Source organism: Eptesicus fuscus, chromosome 7 (assembly GCF_027574615.1).
Source record: "Eptesicus fuscus isolate TK198812 chromosome 7, DD_ASM_mEF_20220401, whole genome shotgun sequence".
NCBI lineage: Eukaryota > Metazoa > Chordata > Mammalia > Chiroptera > Vespertilionidae > Eptesicus > Eptesicus fuscus.
The window spans coordinates 21,348,417-21,369,036 of NC_072479.1; the positions used below are offsets into that span (position 1 = coordinate 21,348,417).

General features: G+C 40.7%; 1 protein-coding gene across 2 annotated transcripts in view; it reads left to right on the top strand.

The window, feature by feature from the left end:
* Positions 1 to 226: 226 nt before the first annotated feature.
* Positions 227 to 20,620, top strand: part of EEA1 (early endosome antigen 1) — a 145,696-nt gene continuing 125,302 nt past the window's right edge. For both annotated transcript variants that reach the window (XM_028148559.2, XM_028148560.2), the window contains exon 1: positions 227 to 482. In XM_028148559.2, coding sequence (XP_028004360.2) covers positions 459 to 482 — 24 coding nt within the window. In that variant the 5' untranslated portion in view covers positions 227 to 458. The remainder of the gene's footprint in view (positions 483 to 20,620) is intronic.

Consider the following 20,620-nt stretch of genomic DNA (forward strand, 5'->3'; position numbering starts at 1 on the left):
GACGGAGCGCGAGGGAGCGCTCGGCCGCCACCGTTTTTCCCGACCACCGGAAGGAGCGGCGGCCCGGATCCTGCCACCTGTCCGTCACGCAGCTGCTCACGCCACACCGCTTCCGATTGGTTCGAGGCCTGGCCAGGCAGCTTCCAGCCCCGCCCTCCGCGGATGGCCAGGCCGGGAGGGCGGGGCGTTGTCGGGCGGACCCGCCCAGCTGTCAGTTGACGGGGGCGGCCCGGCTGGCGGGCGGACGCTCGCCGGCTGCCTCGTCGCCTGCTCACGCGCGCTCCCTCCCGCCGCCTGTGGGGAAATCCGGGCCGCTCCAGTGGCCACCGCCACCGCCTCGTCCCGACCTCCTCCTCGGTCCCCTCCAGGCTAAGTTCCTTCCTCGCGCGCACCCTCGAGGAGCCAGCGGCCCGGCGTGGGTCCGGAGAGCCTCCGCGGCGCGCCGGGGTGCTTGAACCATGTTAAGGAGGATTTTGCAGAGGGTAAGAGCGTGAAACCGTCTTCCCGGCAGCACGTGAGCGGGAGGTCCCGCGCCCGGGGCTGCGGGTGCCGCCGCCGCGCCGAGCAGCCGAGCGGGAGGCGGGCTCCCTCCTCCTCTAGGCCCTGCCGCCCGGGAGGCGATTAGGCCGCGGTCGTCCGCCCGGGGTCAGGCCATGGGGGCAGGGAGGGCGTCCGGGGCGGCAGCGGGCGGCAGGCCGGAGCCCGGGGCCTGGAGCCCAGTCCTCCGCGGCACCGCGCGCCCAGGCCCCGGGCGCCCCGCTCGGGCGCGGGGCTGTCAGTGCGAGAGGCGGCGGGCGGGAGGGTGTGGTACCGCGTTCCTCCCGAGCCCGGACTGCGTGTGCTGATAGGGTCAGTGCCTGCGGGCCGCCCGCCGGGCCGGAGGTCGCCCCGCGGGAGGTCGCGGAGGCTTGCTTAGCGCTAACCCCCCTCTCCGCGCCCACGGTGTCCCCCCGGCTTTACACCTCACGCACCTGCCACACAGGGCTTCGGTTCTGCATCTGGACCAGGCTGGAGGGTAATGTGGCGAAACCCGGCCTAGCATGGGCCCAATCCTGGTACCCACATTTACTGGCAAAGTCAGCTGAGAAAGAAGACATTACTCACTGTTGGAAACTTTTTTTTCCCCCCAATTAAAAATGCATTTTCCTCTCCCAGCCAGCCCCCTTTTTGAGCTATCCAGGAATAAATCCGCAGTAAGCTGGATCCAGTGGTATCCATTTACCCCTTCACTTTCTACCAGTGTTATCTGTATTTAAAATCTGGAAAAAAAACTTAAGATATAAAGATCAGAGCATAGGAAAGCTGTAGGTGTATTGTTTAGCAATCAATTCCTATAATAACATAAACTCTATTTTCCTAATCCATTTAGTTTACTAAATTTTTGTTTGTTTTGGATGGCTTTTTGAGATTAATAGGTTGCAACAAAATGTAAATGACTATAGTTGGTGCTAAACCCATTTGTCGGTTATTATGTGAATAGGATAACTAATTCAAAAGACAGAAGAAATTAGTGAATTTGTGATATGCATCCAATGTGCCGAAGACAGTTGAGTCAACCACGATATACAAAGGGAGTGCTCTTGTTTTGGCATAGCTTTTGTGACATGTTCAAGTCATGTGAAACTTGGTCATATATCAGGGGTAGAAATAGTTAACTTCTTATCTGCCACCCTTTATTGACATTTGATGATTTTTTTGCATTGGTTTTGTCAGAGATTTTTTTTTTTTAAATCTTAGTAAACTGGTGATTTAGGCAATAGCAAGGGTATGCCATTTGCTCTTGCCATAGGTTTTTGTGTTCAACAGTAAAGACATCTGTGCATGATTTACTTGTAGTACTTAGTGATTTTCCTTTTATCAAACCCGGAGGAATGAATTACCTCATGCCTCAGATTTTTTTGTCATAGTTCCAGAACCGAAAATTAGTTTTCCTGTGGTTTCTTTTAAAGTTTAGTTTTCAGCCCTAGCCGGTTTGGCTCGATGGATAGAGCGTTGGCCTGTGGACAAAGGGTCCCAGGTTTGAAGGGTCCCAGGTTTGATTCGGCCAAGGTCACATACCCGGGTTGCAGGCTCGATCCCCATTGTGGGGTGTGCAGGAGGAAGCCGATCAATGGTTCTCTCTCATCATTGATGTTTCTATCTCTTTCTCCCTCCTCCTTCCTCTCTGAAATCAATAAAAATATAAAAAAAAAAGTTTAGTTTTCAGAAAGATGGGATGCTTTCCAGGACTCTTAATGTTGTTAAGCATTACATTTATATAAAGATAATTTTTAGGGTTTGTGCGTACACATCAACTGTCGCATACATTTCAGTTGAAACTACAAAATTGGAATTTATTCTGGCTATTGCTGAGATGTGGTATGGAATTATCACATATGAATAAGTCAGTTGACAATTGAGTTTCTTGACCATGGCACTATTGATATTTGTGCCTGGATAATTTTTTGTTTTGGGGGGCTGTCCTTTACATTGTAAGATGTTTAGCAGCATCCCTATCCCTGGTTTCTACCCACTAAGTGCCAGTAGCACTCCCCAAATCCTCTTCCCCTTATGTGACAACTAAAAATACCTCCAAGACTTTACCAAATATCCTTTAGGGGCTAAATTGCCTCTGTTGAGAAACACTGTGTTAAATGTACATACTCTTTTATAGGAAAGTTTGAATAGTTTCTCACATTAATTAACACCCCCCCCCCCCCCCCCCCCAGTGTATTTATATTGAGTATCAGTAAATACCAGTGATAAGCTAGGGGCGGGAACCAGTTACATAAGATATGGCCCTCCATTGAGAACTCACAGCCTGTTTGTGGAAGTGGACATTTAAAAGTAGTGATTGATGTGCTATGTGATAGAGGAATGAAGAGTGCCCTGGGAGCTACTTTGTAGGAGCGTGTTGGGGCAGTCATGAAAAACTTCAGGAAGGAAGGCATATTCGAAGCTCAAAAGAGGGAAGGGCATATCTTGCAGAGTGTTCAACATATGCCCAGACATGGAGTCATAAAAGGGTGGGTAATATTAGGGGGAACATGAACAATTAAGTTTAGGAAGTGAAATGATGCCCAGGGATTGGTGGAAGATGAGACTACAGAGGCAGCTACAGACCAGGTTAGGAGAGTCCTTGAGTGCCTGCCGAAGTTCAGCTGTTATCTTATAGATGGGTCAGTGTTAATGCCCAGCCTTTAAGAGGGGCATTTTGACAAAAGTCTTAAAGAAATCTTATGATTCTATTAATAGTTTAGAATCTAGACTATATATTTTAGTAACTCCACAGATGATATTTATTAACAAGTATAACTGAAATCTTTATATTTATTTATTTGTTTTATTGATTTCAGAGAGGAAAGGAGAGAGAGATAGAAATATCAATGATGAGAGAGAATCATTGATTGGCTGTCTCTTGCATGCCCCCACTGGGGATAGAGCCACAACCCAGGCATGTGCCCTGATGGGGAATCAAACAGTGACCTCTTGGTTCATAGGTTAATGCTCAACCACCGAGCCATGCCGGTTGGGATGAAATCTTTAAATTATATAACATAGTAACTATTTTATTTTATCCCACCCTGATAACCTTACTTCTCAGCAGAGATTTAAGATATAAGATTTAAAAGTTGCTGACTTAGAGATTGTTTGAAATAGTATCTATACTTTGAAATCAGATTGCATTTCTTTAACATTATGTTTTTAGATGACTTTTTTTTAAACGGTTGTAATTTCCTTTTGAATAGTGCCCTTTAAATAAAATTTTTGAAAGAAGAAACAGACAATGTATTTATAGTTAATTATAACTCAGAGTCTTTGAACATCACCAATAAGTTCCCAGGGTACTTTATAGAAAACTTAGTGTCTGATTCCTTTCCTCCTCCTCTTTCTAAAGGGTGTCTCTCTGAGGCTTGAAAAGGTCTGAAAAAAAAAAAAAAAATGAGGTGGCTCCAGTATGTGTGTATTGATTATTTTGTTTATAGTCCTCTGAAGAGAAATGTGAATTTAAAGTGCTTGATGGCCAGAAAGATGATCAGCATTTAGTACTTTAGGCAGTTTATAAACTTTGTTGCTTTTCTTTCTTAACTTACTGTGATTTAACATTTGTGTATTCTATGTAGTTTTACTGGTCTATATTAATAATATTGCAAAAGAAAAATGGTTTTAATTTATTCTAGAATTGTAGAAGAAGATTTTTATGGTCAAACAGGTCTCTCTCTGATTTAAAAAACAAGAAAGTAGAAACAGATTCAGTGATTTATCTAAGCAACACAGTTTGATGTGAAAACAGGTAGCCAAATTTTTTCAACTCCCAATTTATTTCTCTTTTCTTGACATCTTGTCTCTCTCCCTCCCCCACTTCAAACTGGTATGGTTAGCACTATGCTAGTTACTGTAGAAGACAGGTACTAGTATAGGAAAAAATTTGAGACATAACTTTTCACTCAATGGACTTATATGATTAAGTGCCAAAGTAAATGATATAGCAAATGAAGGCTAAGTAGTACAGAGGAGGAAAGGTCAGAAATGAACCTGTTTTGGTGGGAAGTCTCCTTGGAGAAAACGGGCATGAGAAAATGGGTTTGGAAGTGTGTGATTAGGAAAGGAAGAGAAAAGTTTCCTTCTAGGAAGGAGTTACGGTATAAGCAATGACTCAGAGATGAGAATGAGTACATTCTTCCTACCCACCCTCCTTCTTTTTCATATTGCCTTTCTATAAACAAATATTTATGACACTTGCTATGTGCTAGATACTGGGACACAACAGTGAATAAGACACAATCCCTATCTTTAGGTAGCTTAAAACCAAGTGATTTTAGAGAGAGAAATATTTTTAGAGTAGAAAGAAACTGAGAGAGAAGTTTACAAAAAAAGTGTTATACCTCATTTTGGAGATTTTTGTTTAGCTCAGCCCTGTCCAATGCAGATGAGTCACATATATAGTTTAAAGTTTCAAGTAGCCATATTTAAAAAAATAAAAATAAAGAGGTGAAATTAATTTTAAAAATATATTTCCTTTGACCTGGTATATCTAAAATATTTTAACATGTAATCAATATAAAAATTAGTAATTAGATACTTTACATTCATTTTTGCACTAGCAGCACATCTCAATTTGGACTAATCATATTTCAGCTGTTCAACAGCCTCATGTAGCTAGCAGCTACTGTATTGGATAGTACAAGTCTAGTTGAATACATATATAATTTTTAACTTTTATTTAGAACTAATTATAAACTTATAAAGAGTTTCAAGAAGACAATAATACAAGGAACACTTGTATACGCTTAATCCAGATTCACCTATTACTTAACATTTTATCATATTTGTTTTATTATTTGCTCAGTTTTTTCTGTTCTTTTTTCTCTCTCCATCTCTGTAATTTTTTTTTTCTTTCTTAATCATTTCAGTATTAGTTATGGTCCTCTACCTCTGAATACTTAAGTGAATATTAGGGTTATTTTCTTATATAACCACAGTATAGTTATGAATTACATAAATTTACATTTATTCCATTTGTTATTCATTATTTCAATTTTGTCAGTTAATCTGATAAAGTTCTTTGTAGCATTTTCCCTCTTCAGTATAGTGTCCAGTTAGGGTTATATATTATATTTAGTTGTCATGCTTTAGCCTCTGTTAATATGAAACATTTCTACAGCATTTCTTTGTAATTTATGCCATTTGTGAAGAATACAGATTCCCTCCTTGCTTTTTTTCTCTTTTTTCCCCCTAGAATGTTCTTCATGTTGTGTTTGTCTTATGTTTTCTTTTCTTTCTTTCTTTTTTTAAAAATATATCTTTATTGGTTTCAGAGAGGAAGGAAGAAGGAGAGAGAGAGAAACATCAATGATGATAGAGAATCATTGATTGGCTGCCTCCTGCACGCCCCACACTGGGAATCGAGCCCGAAACCCGGGCATGTGCCCTGACTGGTAATCTAATCATGACCTTCTGGTTCATAGATTGATGCTCAACCACTGAACCACACTGACCAGGCTTGTTTGATGTTTTCTTGTGATTAGATTAGAATTATGCATTCTTGGTCAGAATGTTTCCTAGAAGATGTGTCCTTCTCAGGTTATTACATCAGGAGACCCATGATGTCTTTCTGTCTTTCATAGGTGATGTTAATTTTAATTACCTTGTCAAAGGTTAAGGTGTAGCCCAATTTTTCAACTGGATAATAATTATTCTTTTTTCCTTTGCATCTAATAGGCAGATACATATGAGACGATGCAAATATCCTGCTCCTTACCAAGTTTTCCCTAGACTTAACATCCATTATTGATTAACACCACAGTGACGGCAAAATGATGATTTTCCCACGTCATCATTCCCTCTGCATTTACTAATTTGGTTCTTGGCATTCCTTCCTAGCTCCTTTCCATCCTAGTCCTAGCTTCCTTCCCTAGAAGTTCTCTTCCCTCTCAACTCCATATCTCCCACCTTCCTTCCTTTCTTATTGGTATGAACTCATAATTTTAATTATTTTATGGTTTATATTCATCACTGTACTTAATCATTTTGATGCTCAAATTATTTCAGATTTGAACAGTGGCAGCCCTTTTAAGATGGCCTTATCATTTTTTAAAATTAAATCTTTATTATTGAAAGTATTATATGTCCCTTTTTTCCCTCCATTGACCCCTTCTAGCCCTCCCCTTCCTCCTTCACCACCCTATTGTGTGTATCCATGGGTTATGCATATAGGCATATAAGTTCTTTGGTTGATCTCTTCCCACCCACCCATCCTCCCCAGCCTTCCCTCTGAGCCTCTATAATTTATTTCTTTTTTGAGCTCTTCCTTACTTTCTGGCATAACAAGGTATTTCAGGCTCATCCTTTATCTACCCTTTCCCAGCCCTGAAATGAACCATTTCTCTGAGGAGTCTTTTTCCATTTAGTGGGGAATGGTATTAGAGACCAAGGTTTGGGGTGATTTTCCTTCTTGTTTCTTTTAACAGACAAATCTAACTGAAATTTTGAACTTTATTCTGTAGACATTTGGAAATCAGTAAGATTTTATTAAGCAGTGAAATATATTTAGCACAGAGGGGAGGAAAAGTTCTTTTCCACTTTCTTTGGGCCTTTGGCTGGGCCTAAGAATTAAACTGACATAAGACAGATTAACAGGAGAAAAGCATACACATTTTCACATGTACATGAGAGCCTTCACAAGAGAATGAAGACCCAAATAAATGACCAGAACAGAAAGTGTATAGACCTTTTAGACAAAGAAATAATACATTTGTGAAGAATTGACAAGACCAATGGCTCTGGGGAAAGGGTGGTAAAGGGTGAAGAAATAACTAGGATGATAAGAGTGAGTTTAACAAGGTATGTTTATATAGGTTTCTCAGCCCCAAACTCTGTCTCTGGTGATAAGGATGGCTTCTACCCTATTGGTACAGGGAGGATACCTTTCACATGGGAGTTTTGCCTTCTTCTTTCAGGAAGACAAAAGAGGGTCAGAGTGTCCTTTTTGCATATGCTGTTTTTTAAGTGCTTTTAGTTAAAAATAATCAATATGCCCAAGTGGCATATTTTGGGGTGTTATATTCTGGTTTTCTTCAGGCACATAGTAGGAGTTAATATTTGTTGAAATGAGTATTAAAAGGAATGTTTTGGGAAGATTAATTTGCCAGTGTTACATGTGATGTATTAAAACCATAGGAGAGTATAGACAGAGATCAGATAGAAGTGATTTTAATATTTTAGGCATAATATTTTAATTATGATTTATAATAGAATGATGGCTATGTGAGCTACAGAAAAGGCGATGAATAGGGCAGACCTTTCCCCAAACATCTATTATGGGTCTACTATGTGCTGTGGATATATTGTTGAGTAAAACAGACATGAACCCTGAGGAGCTTAGTGTCCAGAGGAGGAGAGAGGAACTGTTGAAAGAATCACATAATTATATGGTCAAGTCCTTGGCTGACTGTTAGAAAGGAACAGGACAGGGAACCCGCAGAGCACACAGCAAGAAGGCCTTGATCTAACCTAAGATGCTACTGAAGGCATCCCAGATTAGTTACACGTTTAAGTTTCATTAAATTATTATTTATTTATTGAAATGAATTTTTAAAAGTAGGGTTAATTTTCTCTGTATAGATTTATTTTCAGTATGTTAAGGATAAGGAAGAGATTATCAGGGCCAGAACTAAGTTTTCTCTTCTAATCACAGTGATCTTTGCGTGAGCTAGAGATAATATAACTTAGTGGTTAAGAATGAACTGTGGAGCCATACTACCTGTTTGGTATCCACACCACATTTACTAGCTGAGTAACTTTTTGGCAAGTTACTTGACTTCTTTGTGTCTCATTAAAATGGTCAGAATACTAGTACCCTTCTCATAGGGTTGTTGTGAGGACTAAATGAATCAATACATGTAAAGGTCTTAACAGTATCTAGCACACAGTAAGCTCTCTATAAAAGTTAGCTGCTGCTAATATTGGTATTATTGTTATTATTATTATACACTCTAAATTTCTTCAAGGAACACTTCTTATCACTCCCTTGTTTTAACTTTTTTTTTTCCAAATCTCCATTTGTGTGTGTGTAGACATTTATTCATCATATTGAACATTTATTCTGTGCTAATTGCTGTACTGGGCTTAGGGATAAAAAAATTCTTGAGTTTTAATGGGAGAAACATATACTTAAATAATCACAAAGCAATGTGATAAATGTTAATAGATCCACAGGAAATATTTGAGTATAAAGAAAAAGTAATTATGTGGTAGACAGTGAGGGAGAATTGGAGCAGAGATAGGGAATGGAGATTGTTGAAGGCCTTGCAAAAGAGTGACAAAGGCAAGGAAGAGTGACAAAGGCAAGAAAGAGCAATGGAGAGAAGGCATTTTAGAGACAGGGACCAGGTAAATGCAAGAGTATTTCGGCACGGGGATAGGAATAGTTATAAGAGATGAGACTGGAAAGAGTATTGGATTTTATACTATACACAATAAGAAGCCATGGAAAGTTTTTAAGTGATCAAATTTATAATAAGGAAAACCCTCAAAAATATTTTTCATAGGTAATCTTTATAAAAAGTAAATCACGTGAATGAATCACTCTTCTGTTTAAAGTCTGTTGGTGACTACTCAGTGCCCAGAGAAGATGTCTGAATTCTTTAACTTGGTACACATGCACATAGTGCTCTGGTCCTGTTAACTCTATTTCAAACTCATCTTCACTCATCTCTGTATGTATACTGACCTTTTTATCTTCAACTAGGGACCCGTTGCAGGAATATTTCCTGCAAGACTTCTGGTGGGTTTCTCTCCCGCCACGGCCACTTCTCCCGCCCCCCTACCTCTCCCGCCCCCCCCACCTCTCCAGCTGCAGTGGGCGGGGTGGGGCGGGGTGGGCGGAATGGGCGGGGCGCCTCCCGCCTGTCCTGCCAACCCAACCCAGCCCGCCGCCACCTCCGCCTCTGCGGCTGCAAGCCTTGCCCTGCACTCCCGACCCTCTGTGCCCGCTGCCACCACCTCCTCGGCCATGCACTCTGCTGCTGCGTGCCCCACCCCGCCCACCCGCCTCACCACGCTCCGCCCGCAGCCACCATCACCTCTGAGGCCACCGCAGCCTCGCACACCACCTGCCACTCCCCGCTGTGCGCCCCGCCCACTGCCACTGCAGCCACCACTGCCGCCGTTGCGGCCGCGCTCACCACCGCCACGCACCGCACACTGCCACCACTGCCTCAGAGGCCACCATGGCCGCATGCTCCACAGCTGTGCCGCCGCCCGCCCATGCAGCCGCCTTGCTTTCTGCTTTCTTCACTCCTCCCTCCCTCAGCGTATGCAAATTAACCGCCATCTTGTTCGCTCTGATTGGCTGTGGGCATAGCGAAGGTACGGTCAATTTGCATATTACTGTTTTATTAGATAGGATAATTGCGTTTCTCACAACATACCCTGTTCTCTCATCTCATCAAACCTCTATAGAAGCTCTTTATTCTGCTCAGAGTGTCCTTCAGTCACTTGTCCACATTGCTCAGTTCAGTGACACTAGAAGTTACTTGCTTGATTTTTTTTCTTCTCTCAAAACACCCCATACTAATTAAGAAAATGGGCTTTTGCAATTAGACCATCATTTAGTGCTCCTCCATACTGAGGGTGAGATCTTATGCAAAATTTCAAGCTTTTTGAGACCCAATCCATTTATTAGTAAACTGAGGATAATATCTACATTATAAAAGGCCAGGGGCCGTCATGACCTAAACAACCAGACGGACAACCGGTCACCAGGAAGTGCATGGAGCACCTCTCGGTCCCTCCCCCGTGGCCCACAGGCTCCTATCACAGCAAGGCTGGTGGCTGGTGGGTGGGCAGGGCGGTGGGGGTGGTGGGCGAGGCAAGGTCAATAGCTTCCGGCTCTCGGCCAGGCCGGAGGCCTCACCACAGTGGCTTCGGATCAGTCCCGGAGAGAGGCCCAGAGAGAGGTCCGGAGACACTGACTGGCATAGAAACTGACCAATCAGAACCAAATCTGGGTGAAGTGTGAGGAGCCAATGGCTGCCAAGGAGGCAGAGCTTTTGATGCTGACTGGCATAGAAACTGACCAATCAGAACCTAAGCTGGGTGAACTGCGAAGGCAGAACCTAAGGTGGAGGCTGAGGAGAGGTTTTAAGGGCAACAGCTGTTTGGTGTAAGGTGTAAGAAAGCGGTTCAATTTTTTTAATGACTGGTTTGGCAGTATAGTGCATATGGCTGGATATCAGTCCAGATATAGGGATTATGTATTTTTGTCTGCCAAGAGTATCTCCTCCTCCCGAAAAAGGCTCCCCCCCCCCCCATTTAAGCAATCCTATCCTATATAATCTATCTATACTAATAAAAGGGTAATATGCTAATTAGACTGGGTCGAAAGGCCATCTTCCAGATGTCCGACTTCCTCCAGACAAAGCCATGGTGGTGGGGGCCGAGGCAGAGGCAGTTAGGGGCGATCAGGCCAGCAGGGGAAGGCCATTAGGGGTGAGATAAGGCCTGTAGGGGAGGGCCGTTGGGGGCGAGATCAGGCCTGCAGGGGAGGGCAGTTGGGGATGAGATCAGGTTGGCAGGGAGGGCCATTGGGGGTGACCAGGCTGGCAGGGGAAGGCAGTTAGGGGCAATCAGGATGGCAGGGGAGCATTTAGGGGTGAACAGGCAGGCAGGCAGGTGAGTGATTAGGAGCCAGTGGTCCCAGATTGTGAGAGTGTTGTCTGACTGCCGGTTTAGGCCCGATCCCTGTGGGTGTCCAGGCCGGCAGGGGGCCAGTTGGGTGCGACCAGGCCAGCAGGGGAGGGCCATTGGGGGCGAGATCAGGCCTGCAGGGGAGGGCCTAAACTGGCAGTCGGACATCCCCCAAGGGATCCTCGATTGGAGAGGGTGCAGGCTGGGCTGAGGGAACCCCTCCCCCATGCATGAATTTCGTGCATTGGGCCTCTAGTACTAGTATATCTTAACAGTGTTGTAGAAGGATTAAATAAAAAAAGTTCATGAAGTACTTACCACAGTATTCAGCATTCAATAAACATTTGGTATATAGTAGCTATTATATTGCATATGTCTAGAAATTTTATTACATTGTTTTTGTAATTTGTTTACTTGACTTCTTCCCTACTTGACTAAGCTTCTTTATGGTGGGGATTTTGTTTTTTTCTTAGTGTATAGGGCCTAACTTAGTGTTTGATGTTTAATAGTTTTCAGTAATAAGTATATGTTGACTACTTGATACCTATGTAGAGAGAATGGTTTTATTAAGGGAGAGACCAGCGAGAAAGTAATAATGTTTTAGTTCCTAAAATTGTTGCATATTAGAATCATTTGGAATCCTTTAGAAAGAAAGAAAAGATTCACAGGTCCGTCCATTGAATCAGAATCTCTGGGTCTCTGGTTGTCAGTCCAGGGGAAGAGGAAGGCTAGAATTCAGTCAGTGACTTTGGGGATGGAGAATAGATTGATTTTTCAAGAAAGTTAAGAAATAGAATTAATAAGAGGTAAGTGCAGTACTTGCATCCTTCCACACCTTATCAAATTACAACTAAACTACAGAATAACTGTCATTCAGAACTGCCTGAAATCTAGCTGAATAGAAGTCCTACAACTAAGGATAGAAAGAAGAAGCCATATTAAGACTAGTAGGTGGGTGGAGAGGTGGAATGGGCTGGTCCCCCATCCACATGTGGCAGATTTGAGAGGGATATCTTGGCTGTGGAGGTTCCCTCTGAGGAGCAAGGGGCCCAACCCCACAACAGGCCCTCCAGCCCAGGGTTCCAGTACCAGGAAGATAAGTCCGCATAACTCTTGGCTATAAAAACCAGTCAGGATTGTGGCTGAGTGAGATGGAGGGCTATTGAAGCCTCAGACAGTTCCTCTTAAAGGGCCCATGTGTGGACTTACTTGGTCTCCCTCTGAGTTCTAGCACTGGGGCAGTGGTTTGAAAGACACCAGGTACTTATGAGGAAGAACTGAACTGTCTGGCATTAGGGCGAGAGCTGGAGGGGCAGCTTTCTCCCAGACAGAAGTACTATCAGAGGCTATTGTTCCTTTTCTGAGCCCTTCCCCCACAGAGCCAGCAGGCAGGCACTATAACTGAGTTTCCATATATCTGGCTATCACTGTTTACCCTGCCCTGGTGATTCCCTGAGACCTTGTCCCACCAACTTGTAGGCCCACCCAAGCTGTTCCCAGTGGCTTTCCATACAATTGGCCTGTCTTTGTTCACGCTTCAGACTTTCCTAATGTCTCTCAAACAAGCAGCATCTGGCTTTGGTGTGCTCCATACCTCTTGATAAGTGGCAGCCAGCCTTGGTTCTCAGGTTGGCCTCTTCTGAATTACCTCCAAGCCTAGCACTAGTAGCAGCCAACCACATATTACTTTGTAACTCATGCTAGGTGCCCCTGGGCAGAATACAGGTGGCTGCTGACCTTGGCCTGCACCTCCCAGATTGTCCTGGAGGCAACACACTCAGTGGACAGCTTCAGACCATGTCAAAGCATCACCCAACCACCTCCACAAGTGACACACTCAAGGGGTATACTCAGTGGGTATCAGAGCCCCATTGAAGTAAGTCCTGCTCTGTAAGGTGGGCTCCTGCACAGCTGATCCTGCAGTCCTTAGAGCCCATTGGCCTGAGGTAAATCCCTCCCATCAAGGTGCCAAGAGCAATCAAGGCTCAACTATCACAGAAGGGTGTATACAGCCTACATGAGGCCACTCTACGAAGCCCAGGGGACATAGCAGCTCTACCTAATGCAAAGAAACAAATACATTTTGGAGGCTGCCAAAATGAGGAGACAAAAGAAACATGACCCAAATGAGAGAATAGGACAAAACTGTAGAAAAAAAACTAAACAAAACGGAGACAAGCAATCTACTAGATGCAGAATTTAAAACACAGGTTATAAGGATGCCCAATGAACTTAGGGAAACAGTTGATTAAATTAGATTTCAAAAGCATAAAAAGAACGTGGAAACCATACAAAAGAACCAGTCAGAAATGAAGGATACACTAACTGAAATGAAGAATTATTTATAGGGAATTATGTAAAGTAGAGTAGAGGAAGCTGAGAGTCAAAACAGTGATTTGGGATACAAGGAAGCAAAAAGCACCCAACCAGAATAGCAAAAAGAAAAAAGAATTTAAAAAAATTGAGGCAAGTGTAAGGAGCCTCTGGGACAACTTCAAGCATACCAACAGTTGAATCATTGGGCTACTGGAAGGAGAAAAGAGAGAGCAATAAATTAAAAACCTATTTGAAAAAATAATGACTTGGCAGAATAAAACTTTGCAGAAAATTTTCTAAAACCAGTTAAGGAAATAGAAATACAAGTCCAGGAAGCACAGAGAGCCCCAAACAAGGTAAACCCAAGCCCTGGTTGGTGTGGCTCAGTTGGTCACTTGCACTGAAAGGTCACTGATTTGATTACTGGTCAGAGCACATGCCCAGGTTGCAGGTTCAGTCCCTGGTCAGGGTTTGTGTGGAAGGCAACCGATTGATGCTTCTCTCTCACATCAATATTTTTTTCTCCCTCTGCCTCTCTCTTCCTCTCTTTCTAAAATCAATAAAAACATATAAAAAACAAACAAAATAAACAAACAAACAGATGAACCCAAATAGGCCCACACCAGACAAAGAATCTTAAAAGCAGCAAGAGAAAAGCAGTTAGTTACCTACAAGAGAACTCCCATAAGACTGTCAGCTGATGTCTCAACAGAAACATTTCAGGCCAGAAGAGATTGGCACAAAATATTCAAAGGGATGAAAAGCAAGGACCTACAAACCAAGATTACCCAGCAAAACTATCAGTTCAAATGGAAGGATATATAAAGAACTTCACAGACAAGAAAAATCTAAAAGATTTTATTACCACCAAACCAGTATTACATGAAATGTTAAAGGGTCTTCTTTAAGAAGAAGAAAATAAAATATGAACAATAAAATGGTAATGAATACATAGCAACAATTAAATCTAAAAACCAAATAAATGAACAAGAAGAACAGAAACAGATTCATAGCTAATAGAACATTTTGATGGTTGCTGGATGGAAGGGGTGCTGGGGACATGGGTGAAGAAGGTGATGGGATTAAGAAGTACAAATTGGTAGTTACAGAATAGTCATGGGATATAAAGCACAGCATAGGGAATATAGTTAATATTCCAGTAACTAGGGTTTCAGAGGGTATGAGATCAGGATGATCACTTAGTAAGTTACATAATGTCTAATCACTGGGATGTACATCAGAAACTAATATAATATTGTATGTCAAGTGTAACTAAAAAGTAAAAAGTTATTAAATAGAAAAAAAAAGAGAATTGAAAGGATTTGTTGGTTTGTGAGTAGTTTGGGTAGCTGAGAGAGGATGGTGGAATGGACTAAGGTAAAGAATAGAGGAGGAAGAACAGGTTTGAAGTGGAAGGTGAATGTGCACTAGAGGTGTAGACATCCCAGGAGATGTTCACTAGGCAAGTGGAAATATAGGTCCAGCATTCAGGTGACAAGTGGAAGCTAATATGTATGAACGTTGGAGAAATTTCAAGTCAAATAAGGACTGAGAAGTGTCCACTGAATGGAACAGTTAGAGTATACCTAGTTCAATTTCAGGAGAGTCATGGGGAGAAATGGTTAATTGTGAAGTAAGGAAATCAATGAAAAATATTTTAAAAATTAAAAAAAATGTATTTAAATATACCATATATATTTTTATTGATTTCAGAGAGGACGGGAGAGGGAGAGCGAGATAGGAACATCAGTGATGAGAGAGAATCATTGATCGGCTGTCTCCTGCACACCCCCTATTGGTGTGCGGGTGTGAGCCTGCAATTCGGCATGTGCCCTGACCGGGAATCGAACTGTGACCTCTTGGTTCATAGGTTGATGATGCTCAATCACTGAGCCACACCGGCCAGACAAAAATTAAAAAATATTAAAGTAAGTAAAAAATAGCACAGACTACTCATCTAAGAAGTATGGAGGAGAGGAAACAGAAATTAATTAAATAGTAAATGCATGAATGCAATTTGCCATCCTTGGACAACATAATAAATGTTTTTTATTTTCAAGGATCACAAATTTTATCAAATCAGTTTAAGTTGAAATGAGAATTTATTGTGAGGTTTCAAAGTGACCAAAGAATAAGATTTGCTGTTCTCTTAGGTCTCTAGAGAGTAGGACCTAGAATGGTGTTAGAGGTAGCTCTTCCCTCTATCTCACACTCTCATGTACCACTGGCATCTTGTGTCTGCATCTCTGCATCCATATTCTTTGCTGCTGCTTACTCAGTCAAGACCTCAAATTGCCACCTGACCACATGATTCTACTTGCTTGTCACCTACCTTTACATAACCAACTGGCCCAATGTCTCAATTCCCAAATTTTTAGAGAACAATCTGAAATGTCCTTCTCATCTTTTCTTGTTGGGTCATGCATTGGTCTCTAGCTAGCCCACAGAGTTGCTTCCTCAGGGTCAAGTGTTCATTGCTGGTTTAGTCATCTGAAGTTAGGAGTGGAGTGGGGCTCATATGATACAGTTGTGGCACCATGAAACTCATCTTTTACAGATCATTATAGAGATAAGCTATGACATGGCTCTGAAACAGTAATAACAATTATGAGTAGGTTCATTAGGTTCTAGGAATAAAGGGTTCATCAAGTTAGCTCAAAAATAGGATCATGCTGAATGCACATAGCAATTAGAAATATGGAATTTTATGGAAATTCAAAACCCAAAATTTAATATGGAGCTGAGCCTCTGCGACATTTTTATTGAAAGGCTTTGAAAGATACAAAGCAGTGCTGTTTAGGACCACCATTACAGGGCTCTATAGGTTTCTTCATTTCTTTCTTTTTTTTTTTTTTAGACAGGTACATTTCTATTTTGCATTATAGAACAGTATTTTTAAACCTATTTTAAAATCTTAAATAAACTTTTAACAAATATTGTAAACCATGTAAACAAATTATTCAGACTTTCCTGAAATCCATTGTACTATCTAATCCCAAAGACTTGACATTCTATGTAAATCCACAAAAGCAAAGTGAATTTCAAATAAATCCCAACTCAGAATAATTATTTTAAATATTTTTCTTTCACTTCTTCATTATTAGATGTAATGTACTATACTTAGGAATTTATATGGAATTTTACCATGAAATACCAATTGCGTTATTATTTTGCAGCAAAAGCAAATAAACAAAACAACATTGATGTAGTTCTAGTTTATCACACTGGCCTTCACTTGCTTTGTGTGGAAAGATTGCCTGGATTTATTTAAAAGTATTATAATTTCTTTAAAATAAGGTGGGGGAATATGCATCTTGAGCTTGGTGAAATGTTTTTGAAACATGACCAAAAAATAAAATGTGTAAGTTTTAAAAAGAAAGAAGTATTTGTATATGCATGTTCCTTAGAAATATGGAGGTAAATACTAAAACACCATAAAGTGTAAGGATCAAGGAGGAATTTGGGTCTGCTATAATAATAAAATAATATATTTCTGGTTATAAAAATAAGTCATGTGTATCATGAAAATTTGAAAAGTTCAGAAATGGAAAATTGAGAAGCATGGGGCTGTAGCATAGTGGATGGTTTAACATTAAGAGTACAAGTTTTGAAGTCAGGTGGAATTCTAGCTCTATGCATTATTACACTTGTGATCTTAGTTAAAACTTTAGCTTCTTTAACCTTATTTTTTCCCCTTTTGGCTAAATGGGAACAATACTTTTGACTTTATTCAAATGATTATTGTGAGGATTAAATGTTGTAATGTAAATAGAATGCTTGGTGTTGTGCTTGTCATAAAGGTTATATGTTAGCTATTATTATTATCAATGGAAAGAAAATATTTCATTTAACAGACTACCAATTGACTTTTCCTTAACTGAATTTTCTTATGTGCATGATTTTGAAATGTTAATGGTCTAGGGAAAGTTGATATTCTGAGCTTTTCAATAAGATTTATGCCTCAGGGTTATTTTGGTTTTAAGTTTTGAGTATAAAGATACCACAGCAAGTAGAGAAATCATTGAATTTAGAATCAAAAGCCTGAGGTCAGGTTCTGCCTCTGCTCTAGTAAGATCTTAGGTAAATAATTGAGCTTCTCTTGGCTTGACTTTCTTTCTGTCCAATGAGGGCATCACCTAGTGATTTCTAAAGTACTCTTAAGGGTAAAAGTATTAGTTGAAAACCAAGGAATTACCAGGATTTTGAGTCTGAAGATCATTTGCAACCCCTAAGTAGCATTTTAGGTATGTTATATAACAGATCCTGATATCTTTAACCCTATTTTCTAGCATCTTTGCTGAGAAAAAACAGTGTCTTCAGGAAGCAAGCATTCAATGATAAAATTTGATAATTCATGTAAAGTGACTATCACAACATCTGGTACATACTAGGCTTTAGAAGATAGTAGGTCTCCTTTTCTACTAAGATCTCTCTCCACCTAGTGTGTAGCCCTTTATGGGTATGTCAAATGCAAGTAAGGTACATTCATTGTAGTGAATGCTTTGGTGTGCACCTAGTTCCCCCTTCAGGGTAGAGAAATACTCTCATAGCTGCCTGGAATCATGGCTGCCAAAGGCTCATAAGGGCATCCTTCTCTGGGATTTGCCCTTACAGAAGGAAGCTGCCTCACTCAAGATTATATCCCCTTTCTAGAAGCAGTCTGCCCTTAATCACTTGTTGATGTGGGGTATACAAAGAATTATCATTCCCTTTCTTTGATTAGGGACTTCTGTGAAAGGTCATCCTAGCTTTAGGACTCAGCTGAGGCTACTGTTACAACTGTGTTACTGATCAGTACTGTTCTGTTTCTGCCTGAGCCCAGTCATGCTCCCCCTGTGTTCACACAGATGTTCTTGAGAGCAAACCTCAGTAAACCTCCTGCTTGCAGATTTCAGTCTCAGGGTTTGTTTCCTTGGGAACCTGAATTACAAGTCATCTGCTTTGGATAGTTTTTGTAAAAAAGATGTTTATATTCAGGATGAATGTTGTGTTCTACTTCTTTGAAACTGGTATTCTACATATCTTTTATAACAGGAATCCATGGCCAGTAGATAAGAATTTCTGTTAGATTCTAAAATGCTAAGTAAAATGTCTTCAAATGTATTTGCTAGGATTTTGAACATGGCCCATAGATGCTTTGCTTAGGAAATTTTATTATCAGCACCTTTCCCATTCCCTCAAGTGGTTTTCAGACTTAAAAAATGAAAAGTGGCCTCTCAAAACTAGACTCTGAATCCTTATTTTGGTATATTTTTGTGTCTGTCTATTCATATTTGTTGAATCAAAATATCCAGTACTCTAAAATTGTTTAAAATATGTAAATCAATATTAATTATATGTTAGATATTTTAAAATGTTAGGTATTTAAAAACTTTTATTTTCTTTTACTTAATATTGAGTTAGTTGTATGATGTCTATAAACCCAACTTAGTTACTAATAATTTATCTATAATTAGTTACTATTAAGTCTTGGTCTCTTACTGACTTGGTTGCTTTTTTTTTTTTTAAACTGGGCTGCTTTTGAGAGGTAAATTACTTTTGTGTAACTATTAATAACCAAATAAGTTTTAGAGTTTTGAAAGTATCCATAAGAAAGCTAAGCAAATACAGATATTGGAAATATATTTAGGGCCCAAATGAATCACGGAATGAGAATTTTAGAGCTTTAAGGACCCTGATCTTGTCCTGTCCCTACAGTTTATCAATGAAGAAGCTGAGATTAGAGAAATTGTGTCTTTATGAGTATCAGAGGGATGATTTAGAAACATTTTAGACAGTAGTATTCTCTCTAGATTATTGAGTTGGGACCTGGGAAACCTAAGTTTTAATTGCAACTTTACCATTAGAGAGCAGAGTAATGTCAAGTAAGCCAATTACACTTTCTGGGGGTTAGTTTCTTCATCTCTGAAGTTATATAGTTATAACATTATTTCTGAGATGCTTGATTTTTTATTTGCTTTTTGAGATGCTTTCTAGCTTTTAAAATTTGATTCTAGGTCTTTTCGGGGAGAGATTCACTTAATCAGTGTCTACTATTGATAGTATATCTACCAAATTCCAGGCACTGATTCAAACATTTTATTTTATTTTAAAAAATATATATATTTTTAATTGATTTCAGAGTGTAAGGGAGAGGGAGAGAGCAAGAAACATCAGTGATGAAAGAGGATCATTAATTGGCTGCCTTCTGCATGCCCCTACTGGGGATCGAGCCTGTAACCCCAGGATGTGCCCTTGACTGGAACTAAACCCGGGACCCTTCAGTCCGCAGGCCGATGCTCTATCCACTGAGCCAAACCGGCTAGGGCTGATTCAAACATTTTACATAATCTATTTCATTTCATCCTCACAACAATTCTGTGAAGCGGACATTATTAGTTCCACTTTACAAATGGGAGTTAGGGGCTTAGAGAGGTTAAGTAAATTTACAAAGCTTCTAAGTGGGTAAACTGGAAGTTGAATTCAGGTCTTTCTTTTTTTAAAATATATTTTTGATTTCAGACAGGAAGGGAGAGGGAGAGAGCGAGAGAGAAACATCAATGATGAGAAAGAATCATTGATTGACTGCCTCCTGCATGCCTTTCACTAGGGATTGAGCCTGCAACCCAGGCATGTGCCTTGACTGGGAATTGAACCATGACCTCCTGGTTCATAGGTTGACTCTCAACCACTGAGCCATGCCGACCAGGTGAATTCAGGTCCTTGTGACTCCAATTTCTAAATTCTGAATCACTGTTCCTATATTTAGGTGGACTTTTGTTTTTGGAATATTTGACAGGCCCTGCTGAAAACAAGAACCAATCACATTTAGATAGGTATATGCATCTAAACCCCTTCTCTGGCATAGTGTAGTATGGTGTGTCAGTAAGTTAGGCAGGAAAGACTTAGGATGCAGAAGTATATTGTGTACTTGTGGTGAGAAATTTTGGACAGAGCTGGAATCAGATGCAACAGAGGGGATAGCTTTTTAGCAGCCATTTTGAAAGACAAATTGAATTAGGATCACACTCAATTTAGCATTAATAATTTAACAACATAGGTGACTATACTTGCTTGATCATTAAAACTGTAGATGACTAGATTATGTGGAATTTCTCACATTTCAGAAAATAGGAATTGTTCTTAGCTGAAAGCT